The sequence below is a fragment of the Hemiscyllium ocellatum genome, chromosome 2, assembly GCF_020745735.1.
Source record: "Hemiscyllium ocellatum isolate sHemOce1 chromosome 2, sHemOce1.pat.X.cur, whole genome shotgun sequence".
In the NCBI taxonomy this organism is placed as follows: Eukaryota; Metazoa; Chordata; class Chondrichthyes; order Orectolobiformes; family Hemiscylliidae; genus Hemiscyllium; species Hemiscyllium ocellatum.
This window is the reverse complement of record NC_083402.1, coordinates 60,784,796-60,801,677: the sequence shown is the minus strand read 5'-3', so window position 1 is coordinate 60,801,677 and position 16,882 is coordinate 60,784,796. Positions and strand designations below refer to the sequence as shown.

General features: G+C 39.1%; 1 protein-coding gene across 1 annotated transcript in view; it reads left to right on the top strand.

Moving 5' to 3' along the window:
• LOC132823324 (solute carrier organic anion transporter family member 3A1-like) overlaps positions 1–16,882 on the top strand; it is a 315,458-nt gene that overhangs the window by 215,432 nt on the left and 83,144 nt on the right. Inside the window, exons 3-4 of the mRNA XM_060837014.1 lie at positions 5,657–5,755; positions 12,287–12,556. Of these exons, the coding sequence (XP_060692997.1) occupies positions 5,657–5,755; positions 12,287–12,556 (369 nt within the window). The remainder of the gene's footprint in view (positions 1–5,656; positions 5,756–12,286; positions 12,557–16,882) is intronic.

Below are 16,882 nucleotides of genomic sequence, written 5' to 3'. Positions count from 1 at the left end.
TTCCCCAGCATCCATGTTGTGTGTGTGTGCAGGTGTGTTCTCCTGGTTATATTGGTCAGCGAGAGCTTTTCTGATTGGCACAGTTTAACAGCCCCAATGAATTACCTTGTAGTCAATGAGGACAACCAAGTCCCAAACAATACAAAGCCATAAAGCTGAAGCTGTGGAATCCTTGGACTCAATGGGATAAAACATTCCTGCACATCGCCAAGACCAATGTGAAACAAAGACTTAATAGATATATATACTTACAACTGAGAACTCAGATAGATACTAATGGGCTACTGGTTACAATGAACTATTATTTTGGTCACCAATGACCGAGGAGCAGCAGAGAACGTGAACTGCTTTATAATGGAACACAGTTTTCTAACCTGGAGATATGTACCCTATAGCATACTGAAATATTGTAGTTGTGAGGTTTACTTTAATGTCTATATAGCAGATATTTTAATTCTATTTTCAGAAATTAACTGTATTGATAAACTTTATATCTTTGGTGTTTGTTTAAGTAACAGCTAATATACAATTTGATTATTGTTCTTGGTAAACATTAACTAGCATAATCGTGTAACAGAAGAACATTGTTTCTACAGTGCAAATCCTTATGTAGTATCAAAGTCTTTTTGAATTTAATGACATATTAGCTGGAATCCCCACTTCTGATGTACAAGCAGTTTATAACCTTTAATATAAAACGTACAAGGTGTATAGATGTCACCTAAATGAAGACACTGTATACAGCGTTGTTGATAAAATTACAGTTTATGTTGTTTTATCCTCTTTATAGAACTCCAAAAGACTATTAATAAAATTGATTCTATTGTAACCATAAAGCCATTTTCTTGAAATAAAGCACAAAGACAACAAAAGTTACTTAAAACCCAAGACACCATATTAGCCTTTCGCAACCATCAGAGCATTCTGACATATCAAGTCACACTAAAATAGCAGGAACCAGGTGCACACCCCCGTATTGAACTTTAAGTGATTTATTACCCATCAATAATCTTTCTAGGATGGCCAGTTCTTCAAATGCAGCTTAATGTAACTTCAACTGTTAATTTTCCATTCTGGTTGTGTAGATTCAAACTGTACTTCAATAATCGGCATATTTGTATCACATACATATTCTCCAGGTGACACATATGCCACATAACATGATTTACATTATTAATACCTTAATTTAAGTTCATTTCCATTTGCATCATTGTACTGCAGGCAACTTTTTGTTAGACCTTCAGGACATCCTGGAGTCACAAATGAGATCAGTATCAATTAGGACAAGTTGTTTGCACATGTGTATCCTGTTTCAACCCCTAATCCATCATCTCCAACAGGTTAAAACTTTTAACTGTCTGTTTTTATTTAATCACCCTGCTCCCATTTTTATCAACTGTGTCTGAAATCACCAGCATAAGCATTCTTCCTTTCGATTGTTCACTTTATGCTGATAAATATAATGTGAAAATTATTACAGAATTTACATTTGTAATTTATATGCAGGCTTTTGAAAGGATGATTTACATTGTTAGATTAATTTCTTATAATGTAACTGTGATGGAGTGTGTTATCTATATTACAGATTTTTGTATAAACTTGATTTTCAAGTAATTAATTTGGACTTCTGGTGTGTCCCACCACATGTTGAAAAGCAACAGTGCTCACTAGTGACATGTTACGCATACATGGCTCAGTTTCAGTGGAATAAATATATTTTATATGTTCCCAGAGGCAAGTTTTTCAATTCTTAGTTTAAGTATGAAAGAAAAAAATGTAATTCAGAGTTCAATAAACATCAGATGCTTTCCAAGAAAAAAAATCCACACAAAAGTTGTTGTTCGGGCTAACAAACTTTTAGAGTACTGGCATGCAACCAAATCAGCATTTGACAGACAATGAAGGGTTGGGTGCAGCATGAAGCAGTGTGGCTGGCAGGGGCTTTGACTGTAATTCATCGTGTGAAGTTTTCAGCTCAAAACGTTAAACCAAAAACTCATTGCATCTGTTTTTGATATTTATAAACTTAATTGATGCAATTGCTCCCTGTAACTCATAAAAGGTCCAATGGCACACTTGTAAAAAGTGCAGGAAGAAAGGGGGTATTTGTCACAGTGTCCTGGCCAATTCTTATCTCTCAACCCACATTGCTAAAGACATATTGTCTTATGTTTTGTTGCCATTTGTGATACTGTCCTGTGTGGAACTTGACTGCCGCGTTTCCTAATCTTAAATCAATGGCTACACTTCAAAGGTACTTCATGTACTGTGAAGAACTTTGGAAAGCTCTGTGGTCATGAAAAGTGCTTGTTACGCACAAATGTCTTCTTTCTTTCTGCTATGGTTTGGTGAAGAAATAGCAGAATGGTGGGAACACCTCTGGGGAAATTCTACACCATGGGGACAGCCTCAATGGCTACTCAAAGTAAAAGAGAAGATTTATTGAAATATTGAGCAGATATTGGAACACTATCAGTTTTTCCTTTGGATGTTCAGCAACTACAATGTACTGCTTTCGTTACCTTGATACTCTTCTGGTTAAAAATATTTTTTCTCTAATGCCCAAACTGTATCCATTATGAACAAGCAGAAAATATATTGAATTCCTTAACCACTCAAAATCTTCCACAATCTTAAACAATTCAACGAGCTTTTCTTCACAATAAGTATTGTATTGATTAAGAGATCTGTAAGTTGACAATGAATACAACATCAGTTTTTCAATAGTATAAACTTGTCTTAATTTATTTCATGAAAAGTGAAGAAAAAAAAGCAAGTGGTAGAAATCTGAGATAAAAGCTGGAAATTCACATTAGGATAATCAGCATTAAGAGACAATATGGAGATGTGAAAATGTCATTTGATGCAATTTGAGAGAAGGCCACTTTTGGAAACTATATTTGATGCTGTTTTATTGATGCACAATGCTGGATAACAGAGAACCGGTTCAGCTCTATACTCTATCAAGTGTAGGTGACACTGATGTTTTGAGTGAGCTGTAAGTTAGGAATGTCAGTTTGATATTCACCCTAGCTTTGCTAAGAATCCAGGAAGCAACATCGCACAGCAATACGACATATATATATTACGACCAATCGGAATGCATTAGTACACGATTACTTTGCTAATAATAACATTTCCAGCAAACATCTTTCCTGAAGTGATACATGGTAAAATCTTGATTTTGACAAAAATAGTAAACATTTGTCTTGAGTGTTGTCATGTTCTGATAATTTCCTGTTAACCACTTTGCTACATGAATGTTCGGATTGTGTTAGAAAACATCCTGACTTTAAGTAATGAAAACCAATTGAAAATAAAGAACAGCTCAGGCAACAACAATAACTAGGAAAAATAATTAAGTTTCTGTACTGCAGCTATTCATAGAAATGGTAACAGATGTCTTTCTTTTGAGACTTCAAGTGGTGTTAACATCTCAACTTGTTTTTCACAGATTGGTTTCAACTAGACCCATGCTTCACACATATAACTTATATTATACAATGAATAAATTATATACCAACCCACCTAACTGACATATGCCAAAAAATGAATTGATATCTACGAAGGGTGATTCAACTTTGGTTCAGTAAAACAAATCTGATAGACAAATTAGGTGTTTCAAGTTAAACTTAGGAATGTACAAGTTAGAAACAAATATAAGCCTCCATTCAATAAGACCACAGCTGATTTAACAGTGCCCTTAACCCACCTACCTATCACCTATATGCTTATCAGTCAAGAAAGAACTATTCTTACTAATTTTAGTAAAGAAGTAGCTGGCATAAGTAAGATGTATTGCTAAGTTTACAGATAGCACTAAAAATTGGAATAACTATAGGATGTGATAGGATGGGCAGAGGGAAACAGTTTCCTCTGGTAGGAGAGCATAGAAAATAGAAAAAAATGACCTTGAAATTAGAGTGGGTCAATACAGTGATGATGCTTCACACAAAGGAGAGTGGAAATCTGGAACTGTCTCTGAAAACAAAGTAGTTGATGCTCTGCCTTTGAAAATCATAACTGACTTTGAACTATTTTTGTTAGCTAAAGGGTGCTAAAGGATGTTGGAGCAAGGAGAGTAAATGAAGTTTAAGCAGATTCACCATGATGTAGTTAAATGCCGAACTGGCTGAAGTGGCTGAAAGGCCTATAATTGATCCTATATTTCTTCCTAACTCCTTTTCATCTCTGTTTGCTGCTTTTCAAGAAAAATCACTTTTTGTAAAACATCATGAACATTTAGTGAAAAGTTGATTTTGTCAAAGCAATACTAATTTTATTAACAATTAATTTATGCAACGTTTTGCAACTGCACAGTGCAATCAGCAAATTTTTCACGCCAAGTCAAACATCGAGTTAATGAGCTTAATAAAATGGATTGCTATTGCAGGCTCACTCGCCCATCTGTGTATTGTTGTTCCTTGCAGTAAAGCAGGCTTGGGTATTGGGGGTGGTCTTAAATTGGAAATGACTTTGTGAAATGGCTTCTGACAATCCATCAATGGGCCAAAGTCTGAGTGATATCCATTCTGACTGCAATTAATCACACGGGTAATTTTGTCTTCTGCAAATGTTTTATGACATTCTAAAGAGCACAAACAGGAAAGACTACTGGAAGTAGTTGTCTCAGGATTTTGTCCTAAATACCTTTAGACCATACTCTAACAAGTATCAATTCTGGCCTGTTGCCCTAGAGGCCTGTTGACCAATCTGATTTGTCAGCAGCTTCAACAGTCCAGACAATGCCCCAGCTCCGCAGTGGACACTGCCCTGACTAAAGAAAAAAGCTAGAAGAGGAGAATGGTTCCCCAAGATGGTAGCTCTCAGGGTTCTTAAGAGTCAGTAAGATTTCCAGAACTCATTGGAGTTGTACAGATAACATGGAAGGATTGGGGTGGCATCTTGGAAAGGGTCACCCTTGATGCATACAAAGCATTCTCTGAATGAAATGTGTCCCCTCAATCCCACCTCAGTTCATATAGGCCTTTAAATATTGCCTGCCCACTTCTGCTGACTGTCTTTGTTGATCTTGAATTATCTGTTTTACAAATGATGGGCTGGTTGTGGGTTCTGTATCTGCCCACCCTCTCCTATGGGGATCAGTTTGGGGGTGATTGCAGGTTAAGAGAAACCCTCCAACCAACTCGGGATGAATGTAGATTTCTCCAGCTTCCTCATTTCCCCTCCCCCCACCTTATCTCAGTCCCAACCCCCGAATTCTGCACCGCCCTCTTAACCTGCAATCTTCTTCCCGACCTCTCCGCCCCCACCCCCTCTCCGGCCTATCACCCTCACCCTCACCTCCTTCCACCTATTGTATTCCCAGCACCCCTCCCCCAAATCTCACCCCCACACTTTTATCTCAGCCCGCTTGGCACACCAGCCTCATTCCTGAAGAAGGGCTTATGCCCGAAACGTCGATTCTCCTGCTCCTCCGATGCTGCCTGGCCTGCTGCGCTTTTACAGAACCACACTTTTCAACTCTGGTCTCCAGCATCTGCAGTCCTCACTTTCTCCTATGGAATTGGAAGAGTTGTTTTTGAAAACGTGTCATAATATCATACTGAGAACTCTCTCTAAAACTGTATTGGCTCTAATAGTAATTGTTGTTTTGATCAATGATAACTTCTATTATTTTTTTATCCTTGAACAGGTGTCCTGTTCACTACCATGTTGTTTGGCCCTGCGTTTGGTTTTATGTTGGGTTCCTTGTTTACAACAATTTATGTGGATGCCATCTTCATTGACACAGGTCAGTCTTAAACATTGTGATGCAAAATAATGCATTATGAACTGTGATGTAAAGAATGCATCTTTCTAGTGTGTAAAGTTTTGCTGCTATTTGAATTCATCAAAAAGTAAACATGCAATGGTTAACTGTCAGGACGCATCTCCAACAGGTAAAATCAAACACAGGTTACATGTCAGAGAGAGAGGGTCAGCACTCTGAACAGCCAGAATGCTCAAACCAAAACAAACCAGAGAAAAGCTGAGCTGTGAGAACTGGCCACTCGCCTTTCAATGTACAAGTTCTGTTAGCTATAATCAAATTGGCCCTGATATCCATACAAACCAGACACCCCAGAACCTCTGCATTTATGACCACTCTTAAAAAAAAAACCAAAGACAGAAAAACTTCATGAAAGGAGCAGCAACGTAACACCTACCCCCTTAAAAACAAGCCACCAATATCCAAAGCTGGCTTCATTTGAAAACATGCTGTAATACAAACATCAAGCTCAAAGTCCCCTTCTCAACTGTAAAATATTTCTGCTGATGAATATTCAGTTTTCTGGAGAAATACATGATAGGTCTTTCTATTTTCTCATCCTCCTGTAAGAGCACAGCATCAACACCCACATCACTCAAATTGATAACCAACTTGAATCAAAGCAATAGTCTTTGTAACTGCACTGATTTTGTGATAGTCGACATACAACATTGGCTACCATCTGGTTTTAGCAGCATTACCATGGGTGAGCTCCAGTCAATGTAACTCACGTTGATTATGTCGCCTTAGAGCATGCATTTAATCTCCTTTTGAGCCTGTTCCAACTTTAGAGGGTTATGTCTATAAGGATGTTGCTTAATTGGAACAGCATTTCCTATATCTACATAATGCATAGTTAACTTAATACTTTCCAGCTTATATCCACATCTCTTCCCATGTGATAGCAATAATTCTTTAAGGTCATTTTGATTTTCCTCTGGAAGGTCATAGAGTCATAGAGAGTTGTTACTCCTCTACAACCCTTTTAGCTGTGGTGCTGTGTAATGGAATGGCCTCTGGAAACCTAGTGGACACATCCATTATTGTTAACAAATACTGATTCCCACTTTTTGTTTTAGGTAGGGGTCCTATGCAATCAATTAAGACCCTTGAAAACGGATCCTCAAATGCAGGAATAAGTATTAAAGGTGTGGGTTTTATTTCTGCCTGTGGTTTTCCAATTGCCTGAAATGTATGACATATCTGGCAACATTCAACTCCATCCTTGTGCAATCCAGGCCAGTAAAACAGTTTTTGTATTTTAGCTTGAGTTTTTCTTACCCCTAAATGACCTTCCACTGGTAGTTCATGTGCCACCCACAACACCTCCTTTCTATAACCCACTGGCAATATGACTTGATGAACTTTTGCCCATTTCTCATCTGGCTGAATATATGATGGTCTCCATTTTCTCATTAAGATATAATTTTTAACATCGTAACATTCAGGAATATATTCAGATTCTACCTCTGTGTATGTTTATTGATACAATTGGTTTAGTTTCTCATCTTTCTGCTGTAACTCAGTTAATCTCTCTGAACTCTGCTTTGTCATCTGTATGCTCCTGGTTTGTCTTGATGATTTGATCAAACAGGGTCTCTGATCATTCCACTTCAACTTTCTTATCTGTGCTCTTTGATCTCTCCTGTTTTGGCTAGTGACTTTGTGACCTCATTACCACACAACCTTAGGATATGTGTTCTCCAATACCTCAAGTTGTCTGAGATTCCACTGGCTTTTCAATTGCAGTAGACAGCTCTCCTACCTGTGAACCAGCTATATCATTAGCAAGCACAAATTGTATTCCTGGAGTTGAGACTGTCCAGTACTCCTAGCATGACTTCTCCACTCTTCACTGAACACTCTAACCTCACTCTACATAGAGTCATAGAGATGTAGAGCATGGAAACAGACCCTTTGGTCCAACCCATCCATGCCGACCAGATATCCCAACCCAATCTATCCCACCTGCCAGCCCATATCCCTCCAAACCCTTCCTATTCATGTACCCATCCAAATGCCTCTTAAATGTTGCAATTGTACCAGCATCCACCACTTCCTCTGGCAGCTCATTCCATACCTGTACCACCGCCTGTGTGAAAGAGTTACCCCTTAGGTCTCTTTTATATCTTTCCCCTCTCACCCTATACATATGTTCTCTAGTTCTGGACTCCCCAACCCCATGGAAAAGACTTTTCCTTTTTACCCTATCCATGCCCTTAAAATTTTGTAAACCTCTATAAGGTCACCCCTCAGCCTCTGATGCTCCAGGGAAAACAGCCCCAGCCTGTTCAACCTCTCCCTTTAGCTCAAATCCTCCAACCCTGGCAACATCCTTGTAAATCTTTTCTGAACCCTTTCAAGTTTCACAACATCTTTCTGATAAGAAGGAGACCAGAATTGTATGCAATATTCCAACAGTGGCCTAACCAATGTCCTATACAGCCGCAACATGACCTCCCTACTCCTGTACTCAATACTCTGACCAATAAAGGAAAGCATATCAAATGCCTTCTTCACTATCCTATCTACTTGCGACTCCACTTTCAAGGAGCTATGAACCTGCACTCCGAGGTCTCTTTGTTCAGCAACATTCCCTAAGACCTTACCATTGAGTGTATAAGTTGTGCTAAGATTTGCTTTCCCAAAATGCAACACCTCGCATTTATCGGAATTAAACTGCATCTGCCACTTCTCAGCCCATTGGCCCATCTGGTCCAGATCCTGTTTTAATCTGAGGTAAACGTCTTCGCTGTCATTATTGAGCACTTCTTGTCTCATCGTGAATTCCCATTATCAGCACTTTTTCTGGCAAAAGTCCCTCAGCGTTACATATCTCCTCATCTTTCAACATTAAAGATTGAGAGGATCCTATATCTCTTAATATTGTAGGAGAAAGTGAGGACTGCAGATGCTGAAGAAGGGCTCATGCCTGAAACGTCGATTCTCCTGCTCCTTGGATGTTGCCTGACCTGCTGCATTCTCTTAATATTGTAACCTCTTACCTGCTCCACCTGGCCTATGAGAGTAAACATTACCTTTGCAGGTATATGGTTTAAGAAGATCTGGCACTTCCTCCCTAACCAACCTCTGACCAGGTTGTACATTGTGGTGCAGCTTCCTAGCCTCCACTGTGCTTTTAATTCCCACTCCTACAAAATTCACTGGCTTATACTGTTTTCCTACACCTGACTTCCCAGTGTTTCGCCAACACTATGATTTCATGTGGCCTACTTTATTGTAGTTAAAAAAAACCCACCGGAGCTTTTTAACTTCTTTTTCCCTACAAGGGTTTCTTTTTTACCCTGTGGTAAGTTATCCTTCTGATCTTCACCAAGATCTACCTTTCCCTTTCTACATGAGGATTTCTCTTTTCCCCAATTTCTGTCCCTCACGGATTGAAACTGATGTTGAAATCCAAACTTTGATTTATGAACCAATTCATAATCATCAGCCATTTCAGCTGCTAATCGTGCCATTTTAACTCTGTGCTCTTCTATACGAGGTTTCACTACCTCAGGAAGTGAAGTTTCAACTCCTTCAAAATAATTATCTCTGTCAGAGCGTTTGCTCTATTTTTAATGCCCTTTCCACTAATCAAAATTATTTTGCTTGATCCTTTCAAACTCAAAGTAGGTTTGACCAGGGTTCCTCCTTAGATTCCTCAAAGGTTGTCCATAGACTTCTGGCACAGGCTCACATGCACTTAAGATGGCTTTCTTCACCTGTTCATATTTCACAGATACCCCCTCTGATAGTGATGCAAATCCCTCACTAGCTATACCTACAAGTTTTGTTTGGATCAACAAAACCCACTTGGTTATTGGTCACTTCATTTGTTGAGCCAAGTTCTCAAATGAGGTGAAAAAGGCTTCTCCATGCGTCTCATCAAGTTTAGGCAATGCTTGAATATACTTAAACAGATCCTCACTAGGTCTTTGGCTACCATAGGTTTGCTCATCATCACTTTCTTCCTGACTAAGCTTACCTTCAGTCTTCATCTCCATCCTTTTAAGCTGACTTTTCTGTCTAAGTGCCAATTGCTGAAATTCCAGCTCTCTCTCTTTCCTCTCTCTCCTTTTCTCCCTCTTCTCTCTTTCTGTTTTTCTCTGCTAAAGCGATTTGTTCTCTTTCCCTTTCCTCTGTTTTTAATCAAATGTCAAACAACATAATTCCTCCTTTTTCTTTTAACTCATGCAACTTCATTTTCAATTGAATTTAAGCCATCGCCAAAGATTCTGATGTTGTTTCCAGCAAGTTTAAATGTTGAGCTATCACTAATTATTTTCTCATGGATGAAGGTAACTCCAACTCCAGCTTGACTGCCAATTCCAACCTTATTCACCTTTTGTAAAGTCCCCAGAGTTGCTTCTCCCACTCCCAGAAAACTCTTAGTGATTGAAAGAGCCAAGCACTGTTTGAACTAACCGAATCCAAAACCTGGAACAAATGTCACTAACACCTACCACTAGCTGCCTTTGAGTCCAGCAACCCTAATCCCAAATTGGAACTATCGAATAAATCCTGCAAAGAGCCCTCAAGCTGTTATGGCCAGACCCCCTCAAAACATTTCAAGAAGGTAGCCCAGACCCTAGATTTTCTAGGTGTTTTAAGCAGGTGTAAAGTATATATACCAGCAGTGATGCAGCAGAATATTTATACATGAACAACAGAATATAGAGTAGCATAACTTAACTGAAAACCTAATCAACTCTATTGCAGCGTAATGATGCTGTTCCAAATGCTTGCAACATCTCCATATACACACCCTTAGCAAAAAAGGTTAAATCAAACACAGGTTTTTACAAGAGAGATGTCAGAGAGAGAGAGAGAGAGAGAGAGAGACAGGATTCAGCATGGAGCTGTTTCTTTGACCAGCACTCTAAACAGCCAGACTGCTAAAACCAAAACAAACCAGGCAAAAGCTGAGCTGGGAGAACTGACCACTCCCCTTTCATTGAACAAGTTTCTTTTAAAGAACTTGAAAGCCTTTTGCCTGAAGCAGTATCTGTTCGGTGTTATCAAATTGACCCTGAAACACATACAAACCCGACACCCTGGAACTTCTGCATTTATGATCCCTCTTGAAAGGAAAATCAAGGACAGAATAACCTTGCCAAAGGAGCAGCATCGTCACACAATATTGCATTCACTGAAGTATGAGTCTGAATTATGGCCTCATGACTTTAGAGTGAGGCTTGACTTATTGACAGACCCAACTTAAGGGTGAAAGGATTTCTACTAAGCCAAGGCAGAACAGAAAATATATCAAGAAAAAAAAGATAAATCAGAAAAAAAATCATTGGACCATATAGAACTTGAATCATGCTGAAAAAACACACTTAATCAAAGTTTATAAATTTTCAGTCAGACATTTGCAAATATACCAGTGGAAAGAGGAGTAACTTATTTGGATTATGTGAGAGGAGTGTGTTTATTAATTGGCAGGTAAATTTTGATTGGCAATGATATTGATATGGAGAATACACCAGTTTGATGATGACTGACAGTTAACTGTTAGGCTTTGGTTACATTAGGAAGCTACATATACTAAAACATAGGAACTTATTCCTTGCAGGCAGAAAGAACATGTACACACATTACAGCTTTTTAAAACATAATAGCTGAGAGCCTGTATATTCCTCAGGGTAATGCCTTGACAAATCAGTGTCAACCTGTCTGGTTTACATTTAAGTAGAACTTGAGTTAATTGTCTAATGGGTGCATTCTCTATTATGATGTCAAAACCAGTCAGAGTCCACTTGCCAACTAACAAGCACTTTCTTCTCATAATGTATAAAAATGTTGTTCTCCTTTTCACTGGTACTCTTGTCAAACACCTGATGAATGCAAATGCAAAACTTTGGAAAATGTATCTTGTTCCAGCAATGCTTGAATAAGAAGTAAATGGTGGCTAGATATCATTACATTTCTGTCAACTTGTTAGTGCATTAAATAATTTTTTGATTGCTTATTTAAATTTCAAAATATTACTGAACCTTACTGAACTTTCCACACCAACTTATAATTATATTATGTGAAATCATGTGAAAAATTTCTTTTGTGCCTTTTTAGCTCTAAAATGGTGGGGTGATATTTACATGAATCACATATACACCAGAGTGATTTATAATAGAATAAATGGAAGTTTGTTCTGGCAGGGCCAACATAAATTTCCAAAGCAATCCCTTTTACGTCTGCCAAGGATCTAAATGATACTCCATGCTTTAACAAAATAACAACCTGTAAAGTACATTGGCAAGTAATTGTAGTGACCTTGGAGGAGGTCTGTGCTTTCACGTACTTGAATCTGGGACTTGGTAATTATAGTGTATTAAGGCTGATTAATACAATAGTTCTAACATAATTGGAACAGCTGGAGAAATGTTTGGTTTCCATCCATTCACATTACATTCTTTAAAGGAGCCGCCTATTTCACTAGTAATACCTAATGCTTGCTAATGTGCTGGCTGAAGCATTTGTACTAAATATTATTCTTCTTTTGTCTTTCAGCAAAATTGGACATTACACCAGATGACCCTCGGTGGATTGGCGCTTGGTGGGCTGGCTTCCTCCTTTGTGCTGGACTGCTGTTCTTCTCATCTTTGTTTATGTTTGGCTTTCCTCAAGCCATGCCAAAGAAACATCACACATTGAGCAAGAGCTCCCAGCAGCCTATGCTCCCTGGTAAAGTGCACAAAGACCAGTCAAAGCTAACTACGGAGGAAAATAAGAAAGAATGTAAACCAACCAGTGAAGCCACATGCACAGAATATCTGAGAGGTGAACACCTTATAAATGCATTTTTCTTTCTGATGAAGGAGTAGTGTTTTGTAGAAGCATTGGCTAAACAATTGTGGTAACAGGTTTCAGTTTTTAAATATTTTACATAATATTACTAGTTGTTCTGTTCGCCGAGCTGGGAATTTGTGTTGCAGACATTTCGTCCCCTGTCTAGGTGACATCATCAGTGCTTGGGAACCTCTTGTGAAGCGCTTCTGTGATCTTTCCTCCGGCATTTGTAGTGGTTTGAATCTGCCGCTTCCAGTTGTCAGTTCCAGCTGTCCGTTGCAGGGGCTGGTGTATTGGGTCCAGGTCGATGTGTTTGTTGATAGAATCTGTGGATGAGTGCCATGCCTCTAGGAATTCCCTGGCTGTTCTCTGTTTGGCTTGTCCTGTAATAGTGGTGTTGTCCCAGTCGAACTCATGTTGCTTGTCATTTACGTGTGTGGCTGTTAAGGATAGCTGGTTGTGTCGTTTCATGGCTAGTTGGTGTTCATGGAACGGATCGTTAGCTGTCTTCCTGTTTGTCCTATGTAATGTTTTGTGCAGTCCTTGCATGGACACAGAAGCGCTTCATAGGAGGCTCCCAAGCACTGAGGATGTCACCCAGACAGGGGACGAAACGTCTGCAACACAAATTCTCAGCTCGGCAAACAGAACCACAACAACGAGCACCCGAGCTACAAACCTTCTCACAAACTTTGAAAATAATATTATTAGGTCCGTCAATTCATCACAGTTATTTTCCATATAATATGTTTGGAGATATTTTGTTTTTACTTTCATTCACTTTAATTGCAGTAGCTGCTTTGAAGGAAACCTGATAATTAGAGAACTCTGCATGAAAGAAAGCCCAGTGAGGGATGCCTCAGTTCTTCTTTGCCTTGGTGAAATGTGATTTCTTCATTTTCCTTTTCTAGTTCTGGGAGAACTTTTGTGGTGAGAACAGGTGAAGCTCCTCGAATTGATGTCAGTCTCATTGACAGTTGTCATGAGTGTTAAGGGGTTGGTGGAATAGGTAGGGCAGGCAGACTCGTGAGGAGAGGGAATTGGGATACTTCTGTCAGTCCATTACAGGGAGTGAGCAGTGGTCGCACCTGGAAATGGGAGCAGGTAGAGGGGCCTGTCAGGAATGATTGATGCCCATGTGAATGACATAGGTGCAGCAGCCCTCCAGCAGGAATGCCTGTGGTACAATAGGAGGGGAGAGAAGAACAGCAAAGCAGTGGAAGAAACCACTGCTCCCATAACTTAACCTCTGTCTCCAAAAAACATTAAAGCCAAAATCGGTGTGCTACACCTATTCCAGTCAGAAATTATGCCGTTCCAATCTACTCCCCCTCCAACCCAGCTTTAAACAGTCTATGATTATTCCTGGTCAGTCTAAGTCCCAAATATATTCTTCATGCATAAATTCCTTTTATTACTATGATTCTGTTTTGATATCATCCACAATTTTTAGGCCAAGGTAAATTTGTGTTCAGAGAAAGGCAGCTGCTGTACGGAGTTCTGAATGCTTACCTTGCAAGACTAAATGAAACCCACAAGTCTTAACCCTACGAACATCTGCACAGAAAGTTGGTAGCAATTTTCTGTCAAGGAGGCAAGCTGTCTGAGCACTGAAGATTGAAAATCCATCCTGTCAGAGCTGCTCTGCAGTTGAATAGCAATTATGAGCATTGCATCTGCCAGGATGCCATTCTGACAGGCATGAAAGGATTCAAGGGGTAGGGGGCTCTCTGATGTATGATGTTTAACCATCCATAATATGCATGCAGATTTCAGAAAGAAAGTCTTGGTTTGTCGCACAGGCAGCTGTTAACTTGTAACAGCGCATAAGGGAACATTTGTGATGTGCATACTTTTTCTCTCAACTTGAAACATGAATTAGGATGTTCTAGTGTGGAGGATTGTGATCTGACCATAGCTGGCGTCCTGTGGCCTTGATGACTTCTCAATGTCGTGTCACAGCTTGTAAAGGGTGGAAAATGCAGTGAGACATTGTACTGCTTTGCTGAGACTCTGGAATGCTGCCCTTTTATGGGCTGTCAGATAGGAAGCTTTCCTTTCATCTACAGTTGCATCATCTCTTCAGCAGGAAATTGGGTGTTTTGGTTTTGTACTTCCCAACTGACAAAATAGAGAACTATTCTGAATCTTTAGGTTCCAAAAGGTTCCTTTTTAGTAACAATTAGCAGTCCAACAAATAGCTGTGTTTTTATCAGATGCTCTGCCCTGATTCTGCACCCAGCTTGGACACTGAGACCTTTCCCTCATGTCAAGTTAGAAACCATCTCTCAAGATTTACTTGTGGATACATGACAATAAAAATAATGAGCAAGAGGCAGACATGCAGCCATTTGGCAGTGCTGCTGAAGTCATGCAGAAGTTCTGCACTGTCCGACATGCAAATGCATTGATTTCTGATTGTGGAACTGACTGCAATATATGGACCTTGAAGGTCTATGTGACCCCAGGATTATTTACAGGGAACATAGTATACAGCCCCTTGATTCAATAAGATTATGATTGATATGATTGTAATCTCATATCCATGTTCTCACTTACCCCCAATGATGTTTTGTCCCCTTGCTTAGTAAGAATTTCTCCATTTCTGGTTTTAAAAATATTTAGTTTTGCTTCCACTGTCTTTTCAGAAAGAGTTCCCTGATCTCTGAGAAATTGTTTTGCCACCTTTCTGTTTTAAATGTTCAACTATTTATTTCTAACTATTGGCTCCTAATTTCCTTATAGAAGGAAGTATATTTCCACAAGTACTCTGCTGAGACACACAGAGAATCTTTTATGTTTCAATCAAGTCACCTCTTTCTTTTCTAAACTCCAGGGGACACAGGCTTGGTTTGCTCAGCCTTGCCTCAAAAGACAACCTGGCCATTCCAAGTATCAGGCTAGTAAACCTTCCCTGGGCTGCTTCCAAAACATTTGCATCCTTCCTTAAATAATGTGATGGATATTGTACCACATGTGGTCTCACCAGTGCTCTGTAAATGTGAAGAATAACACCCTATTTTTGTAATCAATACCCTCATTATAAATTATAATGTTCAATTAGCTTTCCTTATACTTGCTGAACCTGTGTACTAGTCTTTTGCAATTCACACACTTGGACATCTAGATCTCTCTGCATTTCAGAGGGCTGCAATTGCTCACCATTTTTATAATATACTTTTTGTTCTTCCTCCCAAAATGGGGAATCTTACATTTTCCCATTTAATACTCCAGTTTCCAAATCTTTGCCTACTCATTTGTCATATCTATATTCCTTTGTAATCTCATGTCCTCTTCACAACTTACTTTCCTACATATGTTTGGTTAATCAACAAATTTGGTGACCATCCTCTCTGTTCCTTCACACCTTTGATATAAATTGTAAATAGTTGAGGTCCTGGCACTGAGCACTGCGGCACACCTCCCATTACGTCTCGCCAACCTGAAAAAGATGCATTTATGCCTTTCTCTACTTCTGTTAATCAGCCTAGCCTCTATTCCTGCCAATTTGTTATCCCTTACATCATGAGCTTTTATTTTCTCAATAGCCTCTGATGATGCATCTTATAAAATGCCTTTTGGAAAGTATTTGTTGAATTTGGTAAGTGTTTGTCTGAAGCACAGCCTTCTACCCATATTGCAGTCAAAGAGAATAATTGCTCTATGTTGATTTTATCAGCTCAGTACTGCTTGGTGCGGAATTTTGTTAGTATTTGTTTATTAAGTTGTATGACAAATGATAAGATGCTGCTAGGAATTACTGTTTCATGAAAATAACCCTGGGTGGGGGTTAGCAAGGGGACTAGGCTTTAGAGTTTGCAGGGATCTGAAGTTGTGCCTAAGAACATCACAGCTAGCATAAGCAGCCTGGCTAAAAGAATATTCAGAAGAAAAGTCATAAGTTGAAATTACTGTAAAAAAGCAGTTCTATATCAATGTGGAACTAACTTTTTGAAGTTCTTGTTACTATTGACAAAGAAGAGCAGTGTTATTTACTCCGTTTTAGACTTACAGAGCTACCTTGAATGTATTGACATGACTGCACATCAAGTCACTTGGGTGATATATAGTCAATTGTTTATCTTTGCTCTGAGAGGATTTTCTAGTTAGCAATCTAGCCAACAGAATTGACCCCTTTAAGAAATTGCCGTTGACAGGAAACCGAAACAGGAAAAATATTACCTTCTGAAAATATTCTTTCAGATCTCTGCTACAGAGTTTTAAATACATCTTTTTCCAGTTACTCAGAAAATCTTACAATAAGCTGCTTTGTTGATTTTACATGTTCTAAAAACTTAGTGTGTGTCATGCACCAGT